The 27,125-nt window shown below is 30.3% G+C and overlaps 1 protein-coding gene across 1 annotated transcript; it reads left to right on the forward strand.

Moving 5' to 3' along the window:
• Positions 1-9,410: 9,410 nt before the first annotated feature.
• On the forward strand, positions 9,411-13,117 carry LOC101260155 (WD repeat-containing protein VIP3). The gene is made up of 2 exons (XM_004243683.5): positions 9,411-9,839; positions 12,331-13,117. Exons 1-2 carry the CDS (start codon positions 9,501-9,503, stop codon positions 12,961-12,963), a joined length of 972 nt encoding a protein of 323 aa, XP_004243731.1. The 5' UTR covers positions 9,411-9,500; the 3' UTR covers positions 12,964-13,117.
• Positions 13,118-27,125: the final 14,008 nt, after the last annotated feature.

The following is a 27,125-nucleotide window of genomic DNA, read 5'->3' on the forward strand; positions in this document are numbered from 1 at the left end:
TAAGACTTCATGGGGTTCTGTTCTCCATTGTTTCAAATAGAGGTGTTTAATTTACAACACAACTTTGGAAGTCATTTCATAAGGGCTTGGGTTCAAAGGTAAACTTAAGTAGTGCCTTTAATCCTCATACCGATAGGCAAGCGAAGCGTACCACAATTCAGACCTTAGAGAATATGTTGAGGGATTTTTTGATTGATTTCAAATGTAATTGGGATGATCACCTACCTCTTATAGAATTTGCATACAACAATAGTTACCATTCTTGCATCCAAACAGCTCCTTATAAAGCTATTTATGAGCGAAGACGTAAATATTCTATTGGATGGTTTGAATTTGGTGAATTTGGGTTGATAGGATAGATTTAGTTCATCAAGCGATAGAGAAGGTGAAAGTAATTCAAAATAAATTGAAAACGGCGCATAGTCGTCAGAAATCCTACACTAATGTTCGGAGAAGGGAGTTAGAGTTTGAATTAGATGATTGGGTCTACTTAAAAGTTTCATCCATGAAGGGTGTTATGATATTTGGTAAAAAGGGAAGATTAGTCCCCGGTATATTGGCTCTTACAGAATATCCAAAAGGGTTGGTAATGTAGCTTATAAGTTAGAGCTACCACAAGAGTTAGCAGCGGTTTATCTAGTGTTTCACATCTCCATGTTGAAAAAGTGCATGGGCGATCCTTCATTGATCATACCAACCAAAGATATTGGGATCAATGATAGCTTATCTTATGAGGAGATTTTGATTTAGATTCTAGATGTCCATGTTCGCAAGTTGAGGATAAAAGAGATAGCATAAGTCAAAGTTCTTAGGAGAAACCAATTTGTTGAGGAAACTACTTGGGAAGCTGAGGAAGATATGAAGAAGAGATATAAACATCTCTTTAATCCCGGAGAAATTCCAGTCAAGGTACTAATTCTCTTCTTAGTACTTTTTGATTTATAAGTTGGCATGTCATTATTGTATTGTGCTTGTTGGGTGCATGAAATACATGATTGATACTACACACTTAGCCTAGTAAGAGTAATCTCATTCAAGGACGAATGCTTAAGTTAAGTTTAGAATGAGTTTTAGTCAACTTCAAATGACTAACATAGGTTAAGTTAAGTGTATTTCCAAATACCATAAAAAAGATCGTTGAATTATCTTTCCAGATCCGCTGAGTTTGCGCAATTCAGAGTTTGTATGAGTGAGAAATGCCCTTTGGAAGTTAGGTTGTTCAAATAAAGTAAGTCTAAAACCAGATTTTGGAAGGATAGTTTGGTATTTTCCTTACCCTATTATTTTAATTTAGTTTCGCGTAGTTATCTAAGGGTCTAGCTGAAATTTTCAGTGTATACGCTTTTTAAATTAGAGTTAGAATTTCTGGCGAAAGAAAGTAAGAAACGAGAAAAGAGGAGAAAGGAGGAGAGCGTGTGGATTTCGTCAAGGGTGATCTCTATGAAATATGTGAGATCACACAACGTTTTGTTAGTTCACCCGCGCGCAAATCATGATTCGTTTGAGCAAAGTATATTATATTTGAAATTAAATCCTTTGAGTTCTTGATGAAATTCGTTTGAATTCTTGTGGGTTGTGTTGTTGAGGTTTTCTTGAGATTTTATTCATGCTTGGGTGTGTAATTTTGAGTTAAATCTTGTATATATTGATGGTTTAGCTGATTCTTAAGTGTTTGGTGAAAGAACTAAGTTGATTGAGAGGGTTTAGAGTTGAAAAATGAAGGAGAATAGTTAGAGTGCAAGTGGGAAGGGGTTTGGGGTGCCTCCCCTCTCATAGCCCCACAAAGGGGCTTCTAAATTTTGACCTCTATGAGCCACGCCAGCCAGAGGGCCCCAAGTCAGTTTTTTTGAATTTTAAAGGTTGGTGCTCCGCGCCATTCAGAGTGCCAAGAACGCCAATTATTCTCATTCTTCCCCCATCTTTTTGTACTAGTTCCTTAGTAACGTACCTATGTTTCTAGTTGATAAAAAACACTCTAAGGTACATATAAACATCATTAAATCATCTAGAAACATGAGATCTTGAACCTTTAATTCATAATTCAATTCAAGAAAATTTAAGAGTCAAGTTGAGAGAAGGTAAGAGTCAAATCAAGAGAAGTTCATAGTCTTCCAAAAATCGTTTTCAAATGTTTTAACTTTGTTTTAAGACTTAAGTTTAGAGTTGAGTAAAGAGTAAAGATTGAAATCATTTATTCAAAATAGTAAATCGAGACTATGTATTTCCAAAGAGTAAATGTTTTCACATTTAAACAAGAAAAAAAGTTGAGATTTTCAAAAAGCTAGCTATAGTAAAGAGTAAGAGTAAAGTTCATTCTTCAAAGATTATACAAGAACTACGTGTTTCCAAGAGTGAAATTTTTTTCATATTTGAGCATGAAAGGAATCTGAGATTTCCAAGAGAGCTTTAAAGTTAAGTTTTGAGTAATTATCTCAAACCAAAAAAAGAAATTATATTTTTAAACATATAAGCTGAGTATTTTGAGAGTAGTACTAAGCACCGATATTGAGATGAGTTTGTGTTTAGATAATTCACGTCTCCATAAACCATGTAGTCATCATGGGTAGTAAAGGATCATACTTTTTAGATGATTCTTTAAGTGCTTTTTATCATAGAATAATGGATCAACTTAGTTAAGGCGTTATATAAGACGACAAAGTATAGAACAGTTATGGAAACGTGGGCAAGATGTTGTATCACCATTGACGCTTGTAGTGGTGATTTTCAGTTAGAGAAACTTTCAAAGAAACTATATTACTTTGTTATATGAGTAAAGTTGAGTTTGTTATCGCATTTTCTTTAGAGAACTAAGTTTTTATTTATTTACTTATAGTTTTATATATATTGCATGTGCTTAATTGCTTTATATTGAGTTGAAGTATCCAGCAGTTAATAAAGCCAAGATAAGTGTTTCTCTTTTATTCTTTGTAAGCCTATGTAATGTTTAACATTTCAACTCACATACTCGTATATGCAATGTACTGATGTCAATTGTCCTGCATCGTCCGATTATGTAGATATAGGTAACTAGGATCAGTATCTAGCGCTTCATTGATCAGGTTGACCACTCAGAGTCAGTTGGTGAGCTTCCTTTCTTTCAGGAGGGCTCCTCTTTACATTGCTTTCTTGTTTTCATTTGTTTGAATGAGGGCGGCGTTTCTTGTCCCGACATCCATCTTTATCTTAGAGGTTTCATAGATAGATAATTATAGTTCTTTAGTCTTTTCCATTTCAGTTTTATACGTTTAAGACTTGAGCTGCCGTTTTCATTAAAATATTATTCTTAATTTATTGCATGAGTTATATTTTTTGTTTTTAAGTCTTACACTGAGTTAGTAAGCCAGATCAAGGGTTTTTCTAGGGCCAATAATGATTCTCGAGTGTTAGTCCCGCTCAAAGTGTAGGATTGAGAAGTGAAGTTTGCCTTCAACACTAAACCAACCAATATATAGAGAAAGGAGCAAAGTGGTGGGAGACTTCTTTACAACAACTTGGAAAGAAAGCAAATCAACAACTTGGACACCAACTTTAATAACCTACGTGATGATGTCAAGTTCAAACTTGCATCAAGTTTAATGACATATGTGTACTTAGTCATCAAAATAATGTCAAACTCGAATTAATTAAAATATTTTTTTATATCCAACAATTCCCCATATACTTTGAAAAGATTTTCAAATAAAGAACAAGCCTTGTTTTATTTTGTATGATCAAAATATAATAATTTTGGTGTCTTTCAGACTATGAATCAAACTTAGACCGATAAAATTTAACTTATAAAAGTATTCGTGAAATACAAAATTTTTATGAACCAATTAATCTCAGTTGATTGCATGTTTATTGGATATGCTGAAATAGTGCTACATATATGTTTCTTGTTTTAAAGAGTGGTGTTTTTTATTGTAATACTACTATTGAGACAAAAAATGTTGAATTCTTTGAATATATTTTTTTACTATGTGATAAAAAATTTCTTATACGTGCTGCAAGAAATAACGAGTCTATTTCTAATTTGAAGAACTAAGAAGGAGTGAAAGGCCTAGAAAAGAATTTTTTTTATGGAAATAATTTTCAAACCTTTCTTGTTAACAGTGAAACATTAAATTATTCTGAAGCCATATCTTCTTCTGATGCTAAATTTTGAAAGAAGCAATAAAAATTGAAAATATTGGTTATAAATGGATTTTCAAAAAGGAAACTTAATCTTGATGGATCTATAGATAAATATAAAGCTCAGTTAGTAGGAAAAGGTTTCTTTCAAAAAGAAAATATTGATTATCTTAATACATTTGCACCGGTGACTAGAACTTCTTCTATTCAAATATTAATGGTTTTAGCATCAATTGTTAAGCTCTTTATCCACCAAATTAATGTAAAAATAACTTTTCAAAATGCTGATTTAGAAGAAGAAATTTGTATGGCTCAACATGAAGGATGTATCATTTCTGGACAAGAAAAATAAAGTGTGCAAATTAATTAAATATTTTTATGACCTTAAACAATCTCCTAAACAGTGACATGAAAAATTTGACCAAGTCTTGATGAAAGACATTTTTTCTTCTAATGAAGTAGATAAATATGTTTATACAGAAATTGTAGATAATGATTGTGATAATATGCTTATATGTTGATGATATGCTTATTTTTGGGAGTTAAAGTCACAAGGAGTAAAAATGGTATAGTGTTGTGAGAAGAACATTACATGGAAAGACTTCTTAAGAAGTTTGAATGTTTTGAGGTAACACTTGTGGCCGTTCCTTATGATGCTAACTCTCAATTGAAAAAGAATAAAGATGACCAGTTGCTCAGTCTAAATATGCTCAGATTATTGAGAGTCTGGTGCACTTGATGAATTTTACTAGGCTTGATATAGCCTTTATTATGTGTAGACTAAGTAGATATACTCATAATCCCAATAAAAAGTATTGGTCTGCATTGAATAGACTAATGAAATATTTGAGAGTAACGACGAATTATGATATCATGTATAGTGAATTTTCTTCTACATTAGAAGGATATTGTGATGCAAACTGGATCTCCAATTCATATAAGACAAAATTCACTAGTGGATATGTGTTTACCTTAGGTGGTGGTGCAATATCATGAACAGATGATCATTGCTAGATCGACTAGTCTGAGTTGGTATACTCTGGAGCTGAATGGTTCTGAGGATGAATGGCTAAGAAATTTCTTAGTGAATATTCCAATAATAAATGATGAATTGCCTCATGTGCTTATACACTGTGATTGTCAAGCCGCAAATGTTATTGCAAATAATAAATCTTATAATTGTAAGATTAGACACATGAAATTGAGACATGATATCGTCAAGCAACTGTTGAGAGATGGAGTAATTTCCATTGACTATGCGAAGTCAGAACTTATTTCGGTTGATTTACTGACTAAACTCGTGGAAAGAAAATTAATTTTTTAAACCTCGAAATGGGGTTAAGGCTAATATGATTGTCAATAGATATGGTAACCCAACATATGTGATTAGAGATCCCGTGAAGCGGGTTCAAATGGGTAATAACAAGTCGATATTGACACTGCACACTCATAGAGAGTGCTTGAACTGCTACTAATTTACGAGGGATGAATATTCAATGTTAATGAATTCATAGTCCTAATGAATGGTGTAATTAAAGTAGTATAAACTTGATGAATTCACCTATATGAGAAGTGGAGTGAAGTCGCTCCTATGAAATTTTGACCTAGTCTCTAGAGTTCTCATGAATTTTATTTTGTAAGTAACATGTAGATAATATATTTTCGCCCCCACAAATTATTAGGTGCATTAGAACTTATTAACTAGAGTTCATCATTTCTTTTAATGTTCTACTTTTCCTTTCAGCCACTCCACTAGATTTGGGAGAGTAAGGTGGAGTTACTTCATGAATAATTCCTTCTTTTTCATAAAAGGCATTTAAAGATAAATATCTCCATCTCTATCATATTTAATTCTCTTGATTTTTCTACTAAGTTGATTTTCAACTTCAGCTTTATAAGAAATGAAGGCATTAAAAACATCATTTTTATATCTAAGTAAATATAGTTTAGTAAATCTAGAAAAATCATCAATAAAGGTCACATAATATTTTTATCATGTCTAGTCATTGTTTGTTTTAAATAACCTAAATCAGTGTGAATTAAAGACAATAATTCAATTTCTCTATTTATTCAAAAACATGACTTTTTAGCTTCAATACATATTTCACATTTATTAATATTATTTGAATCTAAGTCAGATATAAAAATCAAGTAATTGCATATTTTTTATATAAGAGAAATTAACATATCCTAATCTAGAATGCCATAAAAAAATAATCTCAATCATGTAAGTAGATTATTAATATTATTTAAATCTAAGTCAGATATCAAACCAAGTGATTGCATACTTTCTATATAAGAGAAATTAACATATCATAATCTAGCATGCCATAAAAAAATAATTTCAATCATGTAAGCAGAAGTAGATATTTTTTCACTCACAATATAACAAACATTAAGTACTAAACTTATGTGGCATCAAGATAGTTGAGTTGGCAAAAGAGTATGACTACACGCATGTGAAGGCGAGTGAACTTCATATTTAAATTTTAAAAATATTTTGAAATAAATTATTCAATTAAAAAAAACTAAAAACTAAAATAATAAATTAAAAAAAGAAAAAAAAATTCTAAAAAAGGTCTTCTTCTTCTTCAACTCCAGTTGTCATCCCCATTCCTGCCCAAATCCATTTTTCCTTCTTCTATACACTTATTATCACCATAAGAAGGATATTGACACCTCTTTGTCGCCACAAATCAAGTTGTTATTACGAAGAAAGCGAGCTGATTTTATGGTGGTGCTCGTCGGAGTCTACTAATTTAAAGTGGAGTAAGTGAGAGAGAGAGGCGATGCTGATCCTTTTTCACCAGAACGGGAGGCGACGAGGGGGTATATAGGTACGACGGAGAGGATGGAGAAGAGAGACGGTACCTGGTGGCTCGCAGGGCTCGTCGATGGTGTTTCGGCTTAGGGTTACTAATTTTGTGGAGGTTGGAGAAAAAGGAAAGGAAAATAGTAAGGTTTGGAACGAAGATGGAGACCTGCAGGTCTTGCCGGCAAGAAAAACGGTGATGATGACGACTCTCGCCGGTGGATTTAGATGTTATACTGTTGAATCCGAGGTGTGGAGTCCTAAAATTCAATAAATTTAAAATTTATTCATTTATATTTTATTTATAAAACTTTATTTAAATAATAAAGATAATTATGACATTTAATTAATTTATGTGATATAGATCTGACATGTCATTTATTCAAGGCTAAACACATGATAAAAGTGGTTTGCAAATATTCGTTTACTTAAGTTTAATGGTTTACTAGGTAAATGGTTAAGTAGAAGGGTTCACAATACAAACACATACAAGTACAAGGGTCTACCAGACCATTTCACCCAAACGTTATTCAAGATAGACTTCTTATAGCCTAGAGTTGGCAAAAGAACTACACAGATAGAAGGCTCATGATTTTGAATCAATAGTTAGAAAGGTGTTGTTAAAGGTAACACCCATGGATGGTGTCATGAAGTCTGAAGAAAGGACAAACTTAGTGCAAGGTTTATTAGTCTATTCGAGGTACTTCGACACTTTGTGGTGATATCTTATAAGTTTGCCTTACTTCCGGTTCTATTAGTTGTGATTTAAGTATTTTATATGTTTATATTAAAGAAGAATCATTCTGATGGTTTTCATTTGATTCAACGACACTCGATATAATTGGATCAAAATCTGATTTTTGAGAAAGAACATGTAGTTATTTTGGATAAACGAGTTTAAAGTTAAGGTCAAGGAGATAACTTTAGTGAAATTACAATGGAAGACATTGTCTGGTGGATGAATCATCGATTATTGTGTTCTGATGGATTTAAGGATGTAGTTGGTAAGGAATTAAATAGATTGATTTAGAATATAAAAGGCATACTACATAAACATGCCCTTTTACTTGAACTCATTTCACATTTGTCCTTCAATTTTGGGTATACACAAGTAGACACTTAAACCTGTATAAACTTGAACAAGTAGACACATGAGTTCTACGTAGCACAATACACGTAAAATACCACATATGACGAAAAATGATATACATGATGTCATGTAGAACATGTGTGTCTATTTGTTCAACCTTCTATAAGTTTAAGTGTCTATTTGTACACACTCAAAGTTGAAGCGTACAAATGAAATTTAAAACCAAATTAAAGCACATATTTATGTATTTATGTCAATATAAAAACATACAGAAGTCCATCAAATGGTTTCACCTAAAAAGATTTGAAACCAAATTAAAGGACATATTTATGTATTTATGCCAATATAAAAACATACAAAAGCCCATCAAATTGTTTCACTAAAAAAATTATATGATTAAGAATAAATATAACTTTCTTCTAAAAAAAATAGAGACAATTACAAACTCTTTTAATTAATTAACAAATCGAGCTAACAACGTATCAGAATAGGAGAGTTCGGAGCCTAAGGAGCAAAAAAAGTTGACAAAAATTCCAAAAGGGTATATCCAAAAAATTTTCTAATCAAAACGGTAAAATCTCTACTGACGTAGCGATTTATTTTGACGGCGTTAAAGCAAAATCGCTACTGAAGCAGCGCTACTGCACAATTTCTTTATTATTTTGAAATCGCTGCCTTGGCAGCGATTTTTTATATTATTTTTTAAAAAAGTTTTTTTGTTTTTAACAAATTGCTGCCAAGGCAGCAATTTTGGTAAAATTTTAATTTTTTATTTGTGTATTTTAAATCACTATATTTGCAGTGATTTTAGTGAAATTTTTTTTAAAAAAAATTATCAATTGTAAATATTTATAAAATAAAATAATAATAATAAAAAGAAATCCACTAAAATTTGTAGAAGAAAAAAAAATAAATGTCGTTGTATTTGCAGCGATTATACAACACAATTATTGTTTTAAAAAAAAATTAAAATCGTTGCTTTTGCAGCGATTTACTTAAAAAGTAATAATAAATAACTAAAATAACAGTATTTTCAAATTATTATAAAAAAAATTCACTAAGATCATACAACGATTTAAAATACACAAATAAAAAATTAAAATTTCACTAAAATCGCTGCCTTGGCAGCAATTTGTTAAAAAAGAAAATTAAAAAGAAAAACAATAGCAAAAATATGGCAGCAATTTCAAAATAAAAAAATAAAAATTCTGTAATATCGCTGCTTGAGCAGCGATTTTGCTTTCACGCTGTCAAAATAAATCTCTATGTCAGTAGTCATTTAACCGTTTTGGTTAAAATAAATTGATATACCATTTTAGAATTTTTATCAAATCTTTTTACCCTTTAGGCTCCAAACTCCGGAACAGGAGAGAAGCGGACCAGATATGTAATTATTGACATTTGAAGGTTGCATAAGGAAAATAGAATTCACTTTATTTATAGCAAAGAAAGTGATCCGAGAGACCTTCAATGTCCTAGGGTTTAACCATGAAGCTAGCTTCACTAGACAGTATCCAAAATGCTCACGAAGACTCACTTTGGACGGCAGCGTGGGTCAGATCGGACGGCGATAAACCGGCGCTACTTCTCACAGGAGGGCTTGATGAAACTGTTAGGTTATGGGACCCAACCAAACTCACTTGCCTTCACACAAACACCGGTCATTGCCTCGGCGTTGTATCAGTCACTGCTCATCCGAATCGGAGAATTGCCGCTTCTGCTTCTCTAGACAGCTTCATTCGAGTGTTTGAGGTTGATACTAATAACACCATCGCTACTCTCGAAGCTCCTCCATCTGAAGTCTGGCAATTGCAATTTAGTCCCGATGTAAGCAACACATTTCCTTTTTTTGAAAAATTAAATTGCTTTTTGCATTCTAATAGCGGTATTGTTTTATGTCCAGTAAATGAGTTAAAGAGATATCACCATCATACCAGAAGAAGAAGTAGAAGCTTTAATCTTTTCTGACTGTCTATAATTGTGTTCAACTTTTATCTATTTATGGATTTATGCCTTATTTAGCATACTGAGGCAGAATACTTGAAGCTTGTTTCTGAAGAGTAAATTTGGTATCTTGCTCAACAATTCATTACCAGCTCCTAGGGGTAATTTTTGTTTACTCCCTCCATTGCAATTTAAGAAACAGAGAGAAACTTTTTAATCTTGTAATCTTATCAATTTTTGGTCTTAAGATTGCCTTGGAATTGAAAACTTACTAAATATAGGGAAAAAACACTCTTTCTGGGACAAGACCATAAAAGGAATGTAAGACACTGAGGCATAAAAGATCTCTTATGTGATTTTGTCAGGATTACATGTTTTTTTAAGTAGTAAGCAATGTTAGTCCAAGGAGTTGAGATTTGGTTGGCAGTGACTGGTAATAAGTGGAGTATAGCTTTGGTTTATGGGAAAGGGTTAAGTTTGTAAGGTTCTATATTTTTATATGAGTCAGTTTGCTAGGGATAGGTTTCTAGAGCTGTGAGTAATACACCTAACAAACAAATAATCAATGAACAACTATCTTAAAAGGTTAATTCATTAAATTACTAGTAATATAGGGTGTATTCGGTAGAAAGAAAAATGTTTTCCTAAATTATAAATTATTTTCATACTTTTGTAAGCTGAAAAAATTGTCCCAAGGTATATTTACATATATTCTAGGCAAATACTATGTGGGTGGGGTAGGGAATGGATGTGGGGGCTATGGGAGTGGGGGGTGGGATGTGGGTGTGGGGTGTGACGTAGAGTGGCATGCCACTCATGGAATTTGGTTTTCCTACTTTCACTAGGAAAGTCATTTTCCTCATTTTTAAGGAACTTATTTTCCGAAGATGTTAAAAAATTTTGATCAACCAGACATGGAAAACCTAGAATATATTTTCGTCCATACCAGACATACCCATAATAACATCAGGAAATCCAATCGTTTTCACTAGTTAAAAGTTAGAAATTATTTTTACTGATTTGTAAACAAGGATGATAATAACTTGACATCAGGAGCAACCAGATGGAATTAGAAGAGTTGGTGACTAATAAATTTACTTCATCTTGTTATAAGGATATTATGTTGAGGATCGAATGTGAAAAGTTAAGTTTGATAGTTGAATCTCTTGCCACCTTCATTTAGAATACCTGGAGTCGATACTACATCATATTTTTTTCCCTTCATTATCATGGCTTTAGAATAGAAATAAATGCTCTTAATTTTATCACCTAATGAAACTCACTGGTTACTAAATTTATCATTGCTGCTATGCGATATTTTATGAATAGTCAGTTACATGGATGGAGCTAAAATGAAGTATCTTGGATAACTCTTGCCAAAAGACGCTTGATCTCAAAAAAAGATATAGCAGAAAGAGGGACCAAAACCCTTCCTGAGAATAGGTTGCTTAGCTTAAAACAGTTTGATCGAAGTTTTTTCATATTGGTTTCCTTGCATGAAGATAGTGCATGTCTAGCACTTGACGTTGAGATGAAGAGTACATATACTTGATCAAGTGCTAGATGTTAATAAAAATTCTCACCAAAGAGTTGATATGCTGTTTTGTCATCAATGTATTTTAGAAGTTTCTTGGTGGTTTTGGATATTTTATTTTGGCAACATAGTGAGGTACCGAAGATTTTGCTCATACTTGGAACAGTACTGAATTATAATCATCTTTTTTTATTTGTTTATGCAATTGATTATGATAGTTGTTAGACTTCACTGAGAGAAGATGTAAGTCTGATGTGTTTTTTTTTTGATAACCAAGAAATCCATTTGTGACCTGCCCCTTGGACCAATCACAGCCTTCTAAACTTGGTGGATAATGGGCCCACCCCTCTACCCTTCTGCACTTAAATACCAGGCTTTGCTTTGCATAACATGGGGCTTAAACCTGCGATCTAAGCCGCTAAGCCTCTACCTTTTGCCACTCGAGCTAGGCCTTGGGGGCGTAAGACTGATGTTGCCTATGGAATCTTTTATATTTCTTGATAATGAATTGTTGTGATCTTTGTAACTTATAAAATATAAAATGTTGGTTTATGTTTTAATATGTTTTCTGGTAGTATAAGGTCTACAGTGATTGTTATTTTTCCTTGGTTGATGATGCGGCTCACAAATTATTTTCATCCTATTTCCAATTTTTTTCTCTTGTTTGTCTTTGGTTTTTTGTTCATCATAAATCAGGATTTTCTTCTTTCCCTGTGTGTGCTACTTGAATCATTGTCATGTGATGCTCAAGGTTTATACTGCAAACATTATCACTTTCTCTAATCATATTTACTCTAATCGATTTTAAGCAGCCGCATTATGGTTCTCCACATTTTTCAGGGTAGCACTTTGGCAGCAGCTGGAGGTGGTAGTTCATCAGTCAAGCTATGGGACACCACTCAGTGGCAACTTGTTGCCACATTGTCTATTCCGCGTCAAGGAGGTTCGCAACCATCCGAGAGAAGTGGCAGCAAGAAATTTGTCCTCTCGGTTGCATGGAATCCTGATGGGAGGCTTCTGGCCTGTGGTTCAGTTGATGGAACAATCTCTGTTTTTGATGTAGCTCGTGTGAAATTCCTCCACTTCTTGGAAGGCCATTGCATGCCTGTGCGCTCTCTCGTGTTTTCACCTTTACTCCATGAATCAAGGATACTTTTCTCAGGATCAGATGATGGTCATGTGCATGTGTATGATGCTGAGGGAAAGACCTTTCTCACATCTTTGTCAGGTCATGCGAGTTGGGTTTTGAGTGTGGATGTTTCTCCAGATGGGGCAGCCGTTGCAACAGGTTCAAGCGACAAGACCATTAAGCTGTGGGATCTTAAAATGAGAGCAGCTACGCAGACATTAACTAACCACACAGACCAGGTATGGTCTGTTGCTTTTGGACCGCCATCAAGGATTGATGTTAGGTCTTGTATGCTTGCCAGTGTATCTGATGACAAGAGTATATCTTTCTACCAATACTCCTAATTGTCATGCGCAAGTAAAAGCACAAATTTTATTTATCGTCATGCGCTGTTATGTGAACAAAGAATGTACAAGAAAATCAGTCCTTTATTACTTGGATACATAAAGAAGATTATATTTGAATATGATACATAGCCAGCTGGTGCTATTGTGTAAATTGTCCATGAAGCACATTAGTCCGGTTTGTAGTTGATGACTTTTTGTGAAGCGGATTGTACTAACATGTCAAGGTTGATTAAAATTTCATGTGCAATTGGTTGTATTACGTACATGATCATATGAGAAAATGTTTTTAAATATTGTATTTTAATGCGTTTAAGTAACAATTTAAGAGAAGTTTTTTGGGCTATTCCATCATATTTATTTGGAGTACCAGTTGTAAAACTGTTTAATGGTATTTCCAAATTAACTATATGAAAACAGCGAAATCTGGTCGTTACTAATCGTTGTATACAAAATCATCTCATCAATCCACTAATCATAATCTAAATTAGTTTCAAACTAATGTACTTACTATAATTGAACTAAATTCATTTTGTTTTTTTGTAAGAGAAGGGACCGTAAGTATGTCTTCGACTCTGTCCATTTCTTTTCTTTATTATGCTTAAAGTACTTGAATTAGAACAAATCCAATACTTACTACATGTTTGTTCGTGTGATATAAAAAAAAAATTGTTGTATATTTTCGCATAAACATAGAAATTTCATAAGTTGTAAAACTTTTAATATAACCCCAGTTGTTTATTTAATCTTATCAAATAAATAAAAATTATAAAATTACATAATAAATTATGACAAAATTATTTGTTCTCCATTTAAGTAATTGTTTTATCTAACTTTAATTTAATAAAAATTGAACATAAATTATAGTGTACTAGTTTTTAATATTATCCTAAATCATGACATGAGTCATTATGATATTAGACACAAGTGAAAATTGTCATAACTTGTGCAGTGTTCCACAATTATTTGCGAAAAGGAGTAATGAAAATTATGGTCTATGATCATGAAAATATAGTTGCAGATAATATTCACCAAAAATTACTCGAAGGTCAAAGTAACAATGTTAGTTCGTCTTCTCGGTTATGAGATCGAGAAATGCAAGATCAAGGTGAGGAAATTGTCATTATTATGTGAGAGAATTATATTAAAGACTAGTTCACTACAATTTATGTTCAATTTTTTATTGAATTAAAGTTCGATAAAACGATTATTTAAGTGGGAAATAAATAGCTTTGTAATAATTTACTATGCGATTTTATAATCTTTTATTTATTCGTAAGATTGAATTAACAATTGGGGTTATTTTAGTAGTTTTACTATTTATGAAATTCTTGTGTTTATAAGAAAATATATAACACAAAAATTTTATATCGCATGTCCAAATAAAACTTCAATTTCATCTCATGATTTCATATTACGATACCATATCATAATTTCATATCACAATACCATATCGCAGACCAAACTGCCTTTAGATCGATTATGCATACATGATAATTAAGGTTGAAACATTTTTACCCCTTAACTTTTTTCTAAAAGTCAAATTCCCTTTTAATTTGAACAATAATTAGGTTCCCTCTTTAATCCCATGCATTGTCCATTTTGCCCTTGTTATATCACATATATGTAATACTTTTTTTATTACTTATAAAAAAAAATCCAGCCTAGATATTTATAACTTTTTCTTTATTTTCATCAACATTATAAGTAGAATGACATTTTATGATTGTTATTTCAATATAATATGCATTAAGCGTGTGTATATGTATGCATGCGTATATATTTGATTTTCTCCACTCTCTTATTCCATGCAATTTATATTATTTGACCTTCTGTGATATTATAATGACGCTCCTTAATTTTGTTTTAATTAGAGATGTATTTTGCTATACTAACATGAGAAAAAGGACAAATGTATTCCTAACTATCGTAAATGGTATGCAGATATCCTACGTCATACTTTTGGGATATTGGTGTCCCGCTGTTAAAAAACAAGAGCATATATGTCCTTCACTCTAACAAACGAATAAATGAAAACAAGTGGTGCAATTTTATCCGCCGATATGATATTTAATAAATGTTGGGTCGGTGGATAAGCTTATGACACGTGTATGTTCATTAGTATAAAGGGTATATATGCTCTAATTTTAGACGACAGAGCCCTAATGGCCAAAAAGTATGATAGAAGGTATATGCATACCGTTGACGATAATTAGGGGTATATTTGTCCTTTTTCACTATTAACATTATTAATAATGTTTTGAAACTTTAAATTTGACTACTAGTACTTTATGCAGTTATTTATATTGCCTTTTTCCGTGATTGCTTGTTCACTTTTTATTTTTTAGTTGTTCCAAATTAATTGTCCATTTTAACAAATCAAGAAATAATAAAAAGAACAAATTCTCTATTATATCCTTAAAAATGTAGAACTTTTCAAAAATCTTGTTGTAAAACTAAAGCAAAACGAGACAAGAAATATAAAAGATAAAGCAATAGAAATAGAGAGACAAAAGATGAGAGCATTTCTTATTAGAGAAAAGACATAAAATCACCATCGAAGTTGTTTCGAATTTTTAAAAAGACACCTTAACTTTGTGGGTGTTCTATTACCCCATTAAACAATTTCAAAATAGAATGTATACCCCGTTTTTCACTCAATACCACTTATACAATAGTATTTGTATGTCACGCACTAATAATCACTTGCCACGTGTTAAAATAATTTTTAATTATTTTTATCTAATTTTTTGTATTTCTTTTATTCTTCTTTTTTCCTTTTTCTCTTTCTTCTTCACCTCAGCTCTGTTCTTTCTTTTTCTCTTTCTTCTTCATCTCAACTGAGTTGTTCTTTTCCATTCTCTTTGTGCTGCAGCAACATTAAATTCATTGTAAGCGAGCAGATTTCGCAGCAGCACCGTTAATTTTTAGTCAATTACTATCAATTAATTTATTTATGAAAATAAATATCGTCAAGTAATTAAAATCCAAATACTCAAATATTACCAAGTCATCATCACCTTTTCCAACTCTTACTTTCATATTGAATTTTTCATAGTTTAACTACTCCCAGATTCCAATCTTGATTTGTAAGAGAAAAAAATCAATAAACTAATTTATTATTTTTAAAAATAAAACTGAATAACATTAGTTTAAAAATAAAACGCCAAAAAGGAAAAAGAGAAAAAAAAAATGAAGGAAGCCATGAATGCTCAAGAAATATGGATAAGCTAATAATGGTAGGGAAGATGAGAAAAAAGATTTGTAAAATTTAAAACTATTCTTAATAAAGTTTTTTTAAAAAAATTAATACATGAGTTTTTATAGTTTTTTTCAATAAGGCAAATTAAACGTGCCAAAGACAATTTTACATTGGTAGGAAGATGTATCAACAGTCCTTCACGCGCCCACATGCTGTGGCAACACGAGTGGTGTTAAAATTAGTCAAAATGGTATACTTATTGTAGATTTAGATAGTTTTGTGAGGTAATAGGACACTCGCAAAGTTAAAGTGTCTTTTTGAAAATTTGAAACAACTTCAAATGGTGATTTTATGTCTTTTCTCTTGTTATTATTCAAAGTATTTATCAAATCTTGAAGTATATACAATATGAAGCCTATGCCTCTATTTATAGTATATATATATATATATATATATATATATATATATATATATATATATATATATATATATATATTATTTTATAACACTCATTCTTGAATATCCATAGATAATACGTCTCATTAAAACTTTACTAGAAGTGGAAAAAATTCTAGCGAAGAAAAAAGAGTGCACATATCTTTCAATATGCTTTAAATGTTGCCTCATTAAAAACCTTACCAGGAAAATCCAATTGGGATAAAACCATGGTTAAGGAAAAGAGTACAAAACATATCTTTCCCCCAATAAAAACTTTACTTGATATCTTGGAAACAATGCATTCCAATCTTGTATCACAACTTCTCAAATATTGATGTTGAAAATCTTTAATAAATAAATTTACAATAGTATCACTTGAAAGGATCATTGAACGTCTGTCTCATCATTTTATTGAAGATCATGTGTAAAAAAAAGACTTCTGGTGAAATATTCTTTGTTCAATCTCCTTTGATTGTATCATCTCTTCAATATTATTTTCATATATGATGGCTGAAATATACTTTGCCAAATAAAAATCACATACTTTCTGAATATGGTAGATCATGATTTCAATTAAATACACTTCCGACTTACTTCATAGATCAATATTGTTTCTGCATGAATTTGAAGAAGTGGTTACCAATGTTTGGTTCTTTGAATGTCAAGATATAGTTGTACTTTTATATGTAAATAAATAGTCCATTTGCGATCAAGTTCTATGCGGATCAAATAAATATTCTGCATCTATATAATCAAATCATTTCTGACTCGGAGATTGATCCTTTAAATTTTATTGAAGCTCATCTTTTCTTCTCAAAGAAAATCACACATCTTCTATGTGTTGAGTCATTTGTTTTGTTAGTTTTCTGTTATGACTTGAATGATAATATGACAATCGTTTCACAAAACGTTGAATCAAGTATTTCATTTATTAACTGAAATAAGTCTCATTGCATTCACCATTGGAGAACATATCTCCATTTAATAATGTCAGAATTTCTACGAAATTTTTTTATGCTCTAAGGCACAAACCGTACTTTATATCTTACGGTTATACTTTCACACAATGATTCATTTATACCCCCACTGATATATTTTGATCTTTATGAACTATATGTTCATAAACATCACTTTTCTAAGTGGAACGAAATATACTTGAATAGTGTCAATCACTTATCTGTCACAGTATATGTTGAATTCGAGTTTAAGATACTCGCAATCATTTCTAACATTGAGTGCTACTTCATATCAAATATACCGTCGACGATCATTTTGATATCGATTCTAATACGACTTAACTTATCGAGATCTCTTCATATTTCATCATTTTCAGGTACCTAAACCTTTGCCAAGGTTTTATGAAATATAATGTCTTAGTGCTCTTTTGAAGCACTTACCTCATTTGTCAATGACCATTTTGATAATTTGTTCCTCTCCTTCCTTAAGGAGTTTTACATTTGGAATCGATTGGTCTATCACGCTTTCGATGTACCATAGACTCTGTCTTTCAAGAACTATTTATTGGAGCATTTGCAACTTAATTAAAATATTGGGTCAGTAAATTTATCTAACAAATTACTTGCACCATTTTGCATATGAATTATCTCTTGAATTTCAAGTTCACATTTTTTAATGAGGATATTATTAATTCACCCTACACATAATTTTCAGCTGCTACACATATCTCCTCCTAATGTTAGAAAATCTAACATTCCCCCTCAACCTCATTTGGGGATTCATCTCCGTGCGTGGTGAAACAATAAAATCATATATGCACACATTAAATTTTTAGATGGAAATTATTTGGTTCGTGGCCCTGAACCAATTGTGTTGGGAGAACTTTGTTGGCTTGATGCATACATGTTAATAAACTCATCTCATATCAAATTTTATTTGAGAGATTTATTCTCATAATCAATGGTCTAGCTATAATTGGAGAAAAACAATTTCTGCTAAACCAACCAACAATATCAACATGATTTTATAGTTTGGAACTGTGCTCTTAATTTAATTATTCGAGCAAACAACCTTACAAAAATCAATTTATAAGTTGATATAAATGCACATGTGACCATACCATAGATGCATCTATTAAATCATAATAGTAAATGGTCCACATGGCAAGTGAACGGGTCAATATTCACTTTTTTTATATGTTCCAAATAATTTTAGTGGATATAATCCCAACCTTAGCTGGTACAATGATCATTTTATCACGAGAACAAGCTACAAAAGAGAATTCTTGAGAAATCTTTTATTTTTTCAACATATAGCCGTGTGAATTCTCAATTTCTTTTGCATCACATTTGAATCGGAATGGTCAACCGATTATGCAAACTAATATTTATTCAAGTAAACTTCTAATTTACTTTTGTATGTGATTTCACACTATGCCCATATTTGTATATAACAAACAACGAAAAAAATGAATAATCTTATAAGTAAATATTTATCACCCACTTTGATTGTAGTAATTTGAAGATATTAAATCTTTCCTTAATTTATAGTCTCAATATAATATTTGTTTTCAATTCTTTCAAAACTTAAAAAGTTTCTTTTGAGACTTACTACAATCCCAATATTATGAATAGTTTCATTTCTCCATATAGTAAAAAATTAGCCCTTTCGAAATTATCAATTAATTTTTTGTACTACCACTATTTTCACAACGCCATCCTTATGATGACCATCTCCTTCAAGGAGAAAATTATTATTACTGTCATAGTTAAAATTATTACATTCAAGACTTATTTTTTGATAACCAATGACAAATTTGTGTTGCCACACAACATTTATTTTGATCATAGCCACAACCTTTGCAGAAAAGATTTATTTCTTATTTTGTCCTCCAATAGTTCATTATAAAACATGCCACAATATTTGTGTAGTTCTCAAAGAATATATATGACCAAAATGATCATTTGTGTCAAAATATTTTCTTTCAATCTCTCAAACCTCCCGTAGAGGTGAGATGTGACACATCCAACAATACATGAACATGTTCTTATCCATTCAAACAAAAGTCACATTTTCTTCAAGAAATGGATCATAACCTTTTGTACATGTTCCATAAATTTTTATTAGAAACTCATTGTCATGTTTTGACATTATGTGACTCACCTCAACATTACTTTAACAGGTCAAATGTACAACCACTTTGTATTCCTTTATTTTGATGGAGGATTTAAAAAACTTTTTGCACCAACAACAATGTGCCCAACTTCTCATACCACTTTGATGGATAAAAATTACCTTCACATTTGAAGGACCATCTTAAGAAACAATATGTCCAATAACCTTTTATACAATTTTAATGGACAAAATTACCTTCACATTTGAAGGAACGTCTAGAAAATCCATAATGTTCTTCTTTTTTATTACCACAATGATGACTATTAACATTTTACTATACTCATGTTCATGCATTCAATCACTTGTCAGTTTTCAGAAAAATTAATACACTGCTACCACATTCACATAAGAGAGTGGAACAAGTTAATCGGTTAAATTTCATGACTTCCAGTCAAAAGTATAAAACTTTATGTTAATCATTATCATATTATCACTATAGTGCATTAGGACTTTAATCCAATGTCTTATCCATATAAAGATATGGTTGGTCATAAATCAATGGGACTTGAAGCCAATTTCTTATTATCATGGTGCATCAAGACTTTAAGTCAATGTCTTACCCACTTGGTGCGGTGAGACTTGAATTCACTGTTTTACCCTCAACCAATGTCTTAATAAACCAAATTTATTACCAAGAAAATAATTATCGAAATCATAAATATAATCAGAACTTGACTTAATATACAAGAAAAATGAATAAATCAATTAATTAGAACATGTTAGAATCATATAAAAGTCCGAACTTAAAATAAATTCAAAACATTTTAATAGTCCCTTTCAACATTGTTATAAAAATTATTATAATTTACTAACCATTTTAGAATAACTACAAAACAAATTTTGTTAGTACAAATAGTATATAGGATATGAAGTATACCATGCAACCAAAAGCTACTAGGATAAATCATGAAAATCACCTATCATTGATTCTTGACGGAAAATGAGCAACTCGTGCTTATAACGTGTTGTAAAACTAAAGCAAAATAAGACAAGGAACATAAAAGATAGAACAATAGAAATAGGGAGGCAAAAGATTAAAGCATTTCTTATTCATCAAAGCATTTCATCAAATCTTGAAGTATATACATTATTAAGCCTATGTATATATTTATAGTGCAACATAGAGACATACAAAAGGTTAGTCATAAACATGACATTAACGTGAATATAATGAGGAGGTTATGAAAGTGAAATATTAAGAATAATGGTTATAAAGGTGGAGGTTATGGAGGTTACAATTATAGGAAAGTAATGTTGTTTCTTCTTGATGTAGTAAATATCATAATATATTATTTTATAACAAATCTTAATTTTTTGACTCATTAATTTATAATTAATAGGGGTAAAATAGTACACTTATTATATCAATTATTATTTTCTTAATAAATGTGTCAATTTATACGTGAACAAGTAATTAGGAGCAGAAGGAATACTAAAGATAAAAGTAAAAAAATATTAATTTTTTTAATTTCATAGATTGAAAAAGTAAATTAAAACTATTATTTTATAATAAGGGTAAAGTAATATAAATAGTGGGGGAATTCTCTATTTTCTATATAAAAATATAAACAACTTTTAACTGGCATTAATGGAGTATAACATAAATTGTAGTGTGAAATTATTTAAAATCTAATTAAAAACACTCTTTAAAAATTTGACCTTAATTAAATTAATTATTTTATATATCCTACATCGAATATATTTGTGTAGTTATTATTCTCTGTTATTTTCACTTGTATAAATAAATATTAGTGTTTTTGATTATTTTTACTAAAATCAATTTTCTCATGCTGTGAATTTACTTTATTATAGAACATCATTAACTTATATACTTGATTAGTATTTCTCACTTTTTTTGGTCCAAAAGATAACTTCTATGTTTTTATAGAAACATAAAAATGATTTTGCAGTGCAGAAAACTATGTTTTCCACTTAGACTTATTTTTTATTTTTCATGGAGAAGAGAAAATAAGGTCTAAAGTAAATGATTGTATTAATATAGAAATTGGATAAATGATTTTGTTATACAATTTCAGTAAGTTGATTGATGGTTTGAGAAATTTACTTTACACTAATTATTGTGTATAGTACTAATTATTGATTTTTAATGCTATAATGAAACATGAATGATTAGTCAATTCAGATAACAAATTTTTTTAGCACAATCATTATGACATTTTCTAGCATTAAAGTATATTTATTTTACAAAAGTAAACCGTATTATTGCTATTTATATTACTTATACTTTTATTATACTATATATAGGAGTTTTAGAGCAAGTAACTCTTGGTCGACATGCTTGCTTGTCGACCAAGGGATAATTTTGGTATATCATTGCTATTATGCTTGAATAAATTGTACTTATTGCTTCAAAAATGATACTTACTCGTACATTGAGTTAAATTTCCTATTTTCCTTCAGCCGAAAAGTATTGTTGGGCCATATATATATATATATATATATATTACCTCTTACTTTTGAATTTTAACTCTATTCCTCTTTCATTGCATACCTCGCAGCTTCTTCTAGCTCTCTCATTTTTTCACATTGTTGATTTCATGATAAATTATTCATTAAAAATGATAATAATTACATTCCTAAATCCTAATATTTCACTAATAAAAATATTGTGAAGGTGAAAATAATTGGTATCTAAAAGAACTAATCTCATTTTTAAAAATAAATATAATATTTAAAAATTGAATTTTTTATATTTGATTGTAATTACAAATTAGAATTATTTTATATTTTTATGAGGAATTTAAAGAGAAAAAGGTGAAAACAATTTTTTAATGTTTTTTTCAAATTTGACTTAACATTGAATCTCAAATTTTCTAATCGATTAAAAAAGAGAAGTACAAAAAAGAAAGTTCAATGAAAAATAGTATAAATTAAAATAATTAGCAATTTATTGTAAAGAAAGCTCAGAATATAAGAAGAAAAGGACAAGAAGTATAAGATAGAGGAGAGAATTTTCTTATTCAAGTATATTCTTCCAAATGGTGAGTGATTCTCTATTTATAGTGTTGAGATATCACTCCAAAAGTCATCTAATTAATATATACATAGTTATCTTGGAAGTTCTTATCACCTTGGAAGCACCTATACATGAACCCATTTAATAGTGGATAAATCTAATGGATAATCCACATATACTATACAATGGATTTACAACACCCCCCTTGGATATCCATAGATTATTTGTCTCGTTTAAATCTTACTAGGAAAAATCAGTGGGAAAAAGTCTAGTGAAGGAAAAAGAGTACACACATCTTATAATAGTTGTGTTTGTTGATGATTTGGACATCATTGGCACTCGTAAAGGGCTTTTAGAAGCTGTTGAGTGTCCGAAAAAAGAATTTGAAATGAAACATCTCGGCAAGACAAAAAATTTTCTTGGCCTACAGATAGAGAATTTGTCAATTTGAAATACTTGTTCATCAATCAACGTACACAACAAAGATACTAAAGCGTTTTTACATGGATAACTCACATCCATTGAGTACTCCAATGGTGGTAAGATCGCTTGACATCAATACAGATCCATTTCGACCTCAAGAGAATGATGAAGAGTTTCTTGGTAATGAAACTCCTTATCTTAGTGCGATCTGGGTACTAATGTACCTTGCTAACAATGCTTGACCAGATATCTGTTCTGCAGTAAGTTTACTGGTAAGATTGTTCCTCCCCAACAAAAAGACATTGGAATGGTGTTAAACACATACTTCGATATCTTCAAGGGACCATGGACATGGGTTTATTCTATTCCAATGAATCCAAGTCAGAACTGATTAGTTACACAGATGCAGGGTATTTATCTGATCCGCATAAAGCTCGATCACAAACAGGCTATTTGTTTATTATAAAAAAATTCAGACCCCGACGGTTTAATGAAAATGCAGGGACAAATCGGGTCATTTTTGTACCCTTTCTTTAACAAATATTCACTCAGATGATTGTACCACATCCTTCCTGATTGTTTCAATCCATACAGAGATTTCTGAAGCTTTATTGAACAAGTTTCTCTTGAATCTTTGTATGCTTCAGGCACTTTGAATGCTTCAGGAATTTTCATGAAAATGTTGTGGTCCAATGAGCCATATAGATAGGCTGTGACAACGTCCATTAGACACATTTCAAGTTTTTCATGAATTGCCAGATTTATGAGATATCTAAAGGTGATTGCATCTACCATTGAAGAATATGTCTCCATATAATCAATGTCAGGCCTTTGAGAAAAACCTTGAGCAACGAGTCGAACCTTATATCTCACGACTTCACCTTTTTCACTTCTTTTTCGTATAAAAATCCATTTGTACTCCACTGGCTTGATATCTTCTGGTGTTCGGATTATTGAATAAAAAAACTTCACGTTTTTCTAGTGAAGCCAATTAAGCTTGAATTGCATCCTTCCATTTTGGCCAATCATTTCTCTGTCTACATTCATGAACAAATTTTGGCTCAAAATTTTCATCTTGTTGCATTATTTCAATAGCAACATTATAGGCAAATATGTTGTCAATCACAACATTATTTCGGTTCCACAACTTTCTCGTTGAGAGATAATTCATTGAAATTTTATTGTTTTCAGAAGTTCGAACCTCATCATAATCATGTGTTATGACTTGGGTCTCATATTGAGAAATTTCTTTCAACCCATGATCATCTTGATCATTTATTTCTTTTCTCTTTCGAGGATTTTTATCTTTGGAACCAATTGGTCTACCACGCTTCAAATGTGTTCTAGACTCATTTGCGTTAACAATTTATCCCGTCGGGATATGAACTCAAACTGGAGCATTAACAGCTAAAATATGCGATTTAGTAATCCTTGGAAGATTAGTAAATGCATCTGGTAGCTGATTTGCAATGTTCTGCAAATAAATTATTCTTTGAACTTCTTGCTCACATTGGTTTGTTTGAGGATACAGATGAGATAGAGATGATGAATTCCAATCTATCTCTTTTCCCAACGACTTATATTCTCACCCTAATGTTGGGTATACTGATTCATCAAAATGACAATCAACAAATCTTGCCTTCAATAAATATCCAGACATAATTCAATAAAGAAAGCTCAAAATGTAAGAAGAAAAAGACAAGAAGTATAAGATAGAGGAGAGAATTTTCTTATTCAAGTATACTCTTCCAAATGGTGAGTGATTCTCTATTTACAGTGTTGAGATATCACTCCAAAAGTCATCTAAGTAATAGGTACATAGTTATCGGGGAAGTTCTTATCACCTTGGAAGGACCTATACATGAACCCATTTAATAGTGGATAAATCTAATGGATAATCCACATATACTATACAATGGATTCACAACACAATTTAAATATTTAAAACACATGAAAATTTGATTGACTCGCATGCCACATAAATTGAGACAAAGGAAAAATATATATCACTTAATAAGAGGGCTAAAAAGTTATAAACTACAATAACTAACATCTTAAAATTTGTTAAAAAGATATATAAGAAAAAGAGCAACTTACAAAAATGACTACATTTATAGGGTTATTGAAGTTGAATAACTATAAATATGTTATTTGCTAGAAATGACTACACTTTATTTCAATTTCTAGCTGCATGTTTGTATTAAAATTTATTTTATTTTATTGTTATTATTATTGTTTATACAATTTACTAAATAAGGTATGATATGCTACCATAACTTCCAAGTACCAACCATTTATTATGTTCCTAAATAACTGAAATTTTCATTATTAAATTACCAACTAATAATTACATAGTATGCATATATGATTGATTCACATAATACAAAAGGTTGTATTTAATACAGAAGGTTGTATTTATATTTCTAAATACAATATATCACTAAATACTAATCATAAAGGTATTCATAAAATTTTGAATATAAAAGTTTATTCATGTTTTTTCTCATTGTATTATTGCATATATTTTTTATTTTTATTATTTATACACTAATACAGTTGTAATTACAATAACTAAATAAGGAAAATGTATTACTTGTACAATTAGCATATGAATATTTTGAATTCAAATTGGTGTTTCTATTTATAAAACTTAAAGTATTAATATATCAAGGATACAAGTATTTATAAAAATTTAATGTATTAATACATCAAACAAGGGAAAGTAGTATAATTTTAGCAAATGAATAAAATAATTTGAAAAATGGATACACTATTGTTAACCAATAAAATGAATATACCAATATACTATAATATGAATACATTGTTGTTAAATAAGAAAATGGAAAAACAATAGAATGTGTATGTATCAAAGTGTGTAAGTATTCGACTATATAAAAATAAAAAAAATAAACAAAACGCCGATCTATTTTTTGTGAAGTCTTCTATAATACTTGAGGCTTGACGTTAACTTAGGTATTTATTTATAAAAATATAGTATTGATGTATCCAACTATACTTGTATTGCCGAATCAAATTGAATAAATTACTTATGTATCCAAATATATTTGTATTCACAAATCACTATTTTATTAATAGTACAATACAATTATCTATGTATATAAGTATTATTAAATATGAACATTTGACATATGATTGAACCACAAATATAAGTATAATGAATTGAACCACAAATATAAGTATAATGAATTGAACCACAAAAATCACTCCTACAATCATACAAAAGGATCTTGAATTGGAAGGAATTGAGGGGAAAATACAAAAAAATCTGTAATATAAGGATATTGATGAAAGAGAAGGTATGAATATATAATCAATTATGAGTTTAATAATAATTTTCCTATTTATTATTTATTTATATTAGACATAAAAAAAACTGATTATTGATATACAATTAAATTTGCTATTTATTGTATAGTTATAGCCATATAACATAAAAAAAATATAGTTATATTATTTAAATATATATTAAAGTTTGTCATATTATGTAGTTTTTTCCTAAAAAGAATTGGTTCACTCTGAAAATTATGCTGAGACAAAAAGAGTAACATATCTTATTTAAAAATGACGTGAAAACTATTACAAATCACAATAACTTTAAAAGACATAAAAATTAATAATTGTGTGACTCTCTATGTTCTACATCACATAATTTAGGAGAGAATGAATAACATTATCTAAAAAAAATATGTAAAAAGTACTATAAATAATAACAATTAATAATTTACAATATTCAAAAATTATATTAAAAAAATGATTGACTATTCAAATCTCATTTATATGTTACATAAATCAAAGAAGCTTTCATATATAAATACTTAAAAATAATTTAATCACTCTCAATAAATATAGTTTGATAATTAAAATTTGTAACTGCAAGTTATAGGGAGGAGAGAGACGAGCGAGACTGTGAGAGAGAGGAGAGAGGCGAGAGGCGAGAAAGAGAGACAAAGAGTGGAAGAGAGGGGAATT

This window comes from Solanum lycopersicum, chromosome 7 (genome assembly GCF_036512215.1).
Source record: "Solanum lycopersicum chromosome 7, SLM_r2.1".
In the NCBI taxonomy this organism is placed as follows: Eukaryota; Viridiplantae; Streptophyta; class Magnoliopsida; order Solanales; family Solanaceae; genus Solanum; species Solanum lycopersicum.

Coding starts and splice junctions, on each gene's coding strand:
- LOC101260155 (XM_004243683.5), top strand. CDS start 9,501: ATGAAGCTAGCTTCACTAGACAGTATCCAAAATGCTCACGAAGACTCA. Junction 9,840..12,330: donor AATTGCAATTTAGTCCCGAT/GTAAGCAACACA, acceptor CACATTTTTCAG/GGTAGCACTTTGGCAGCAGC.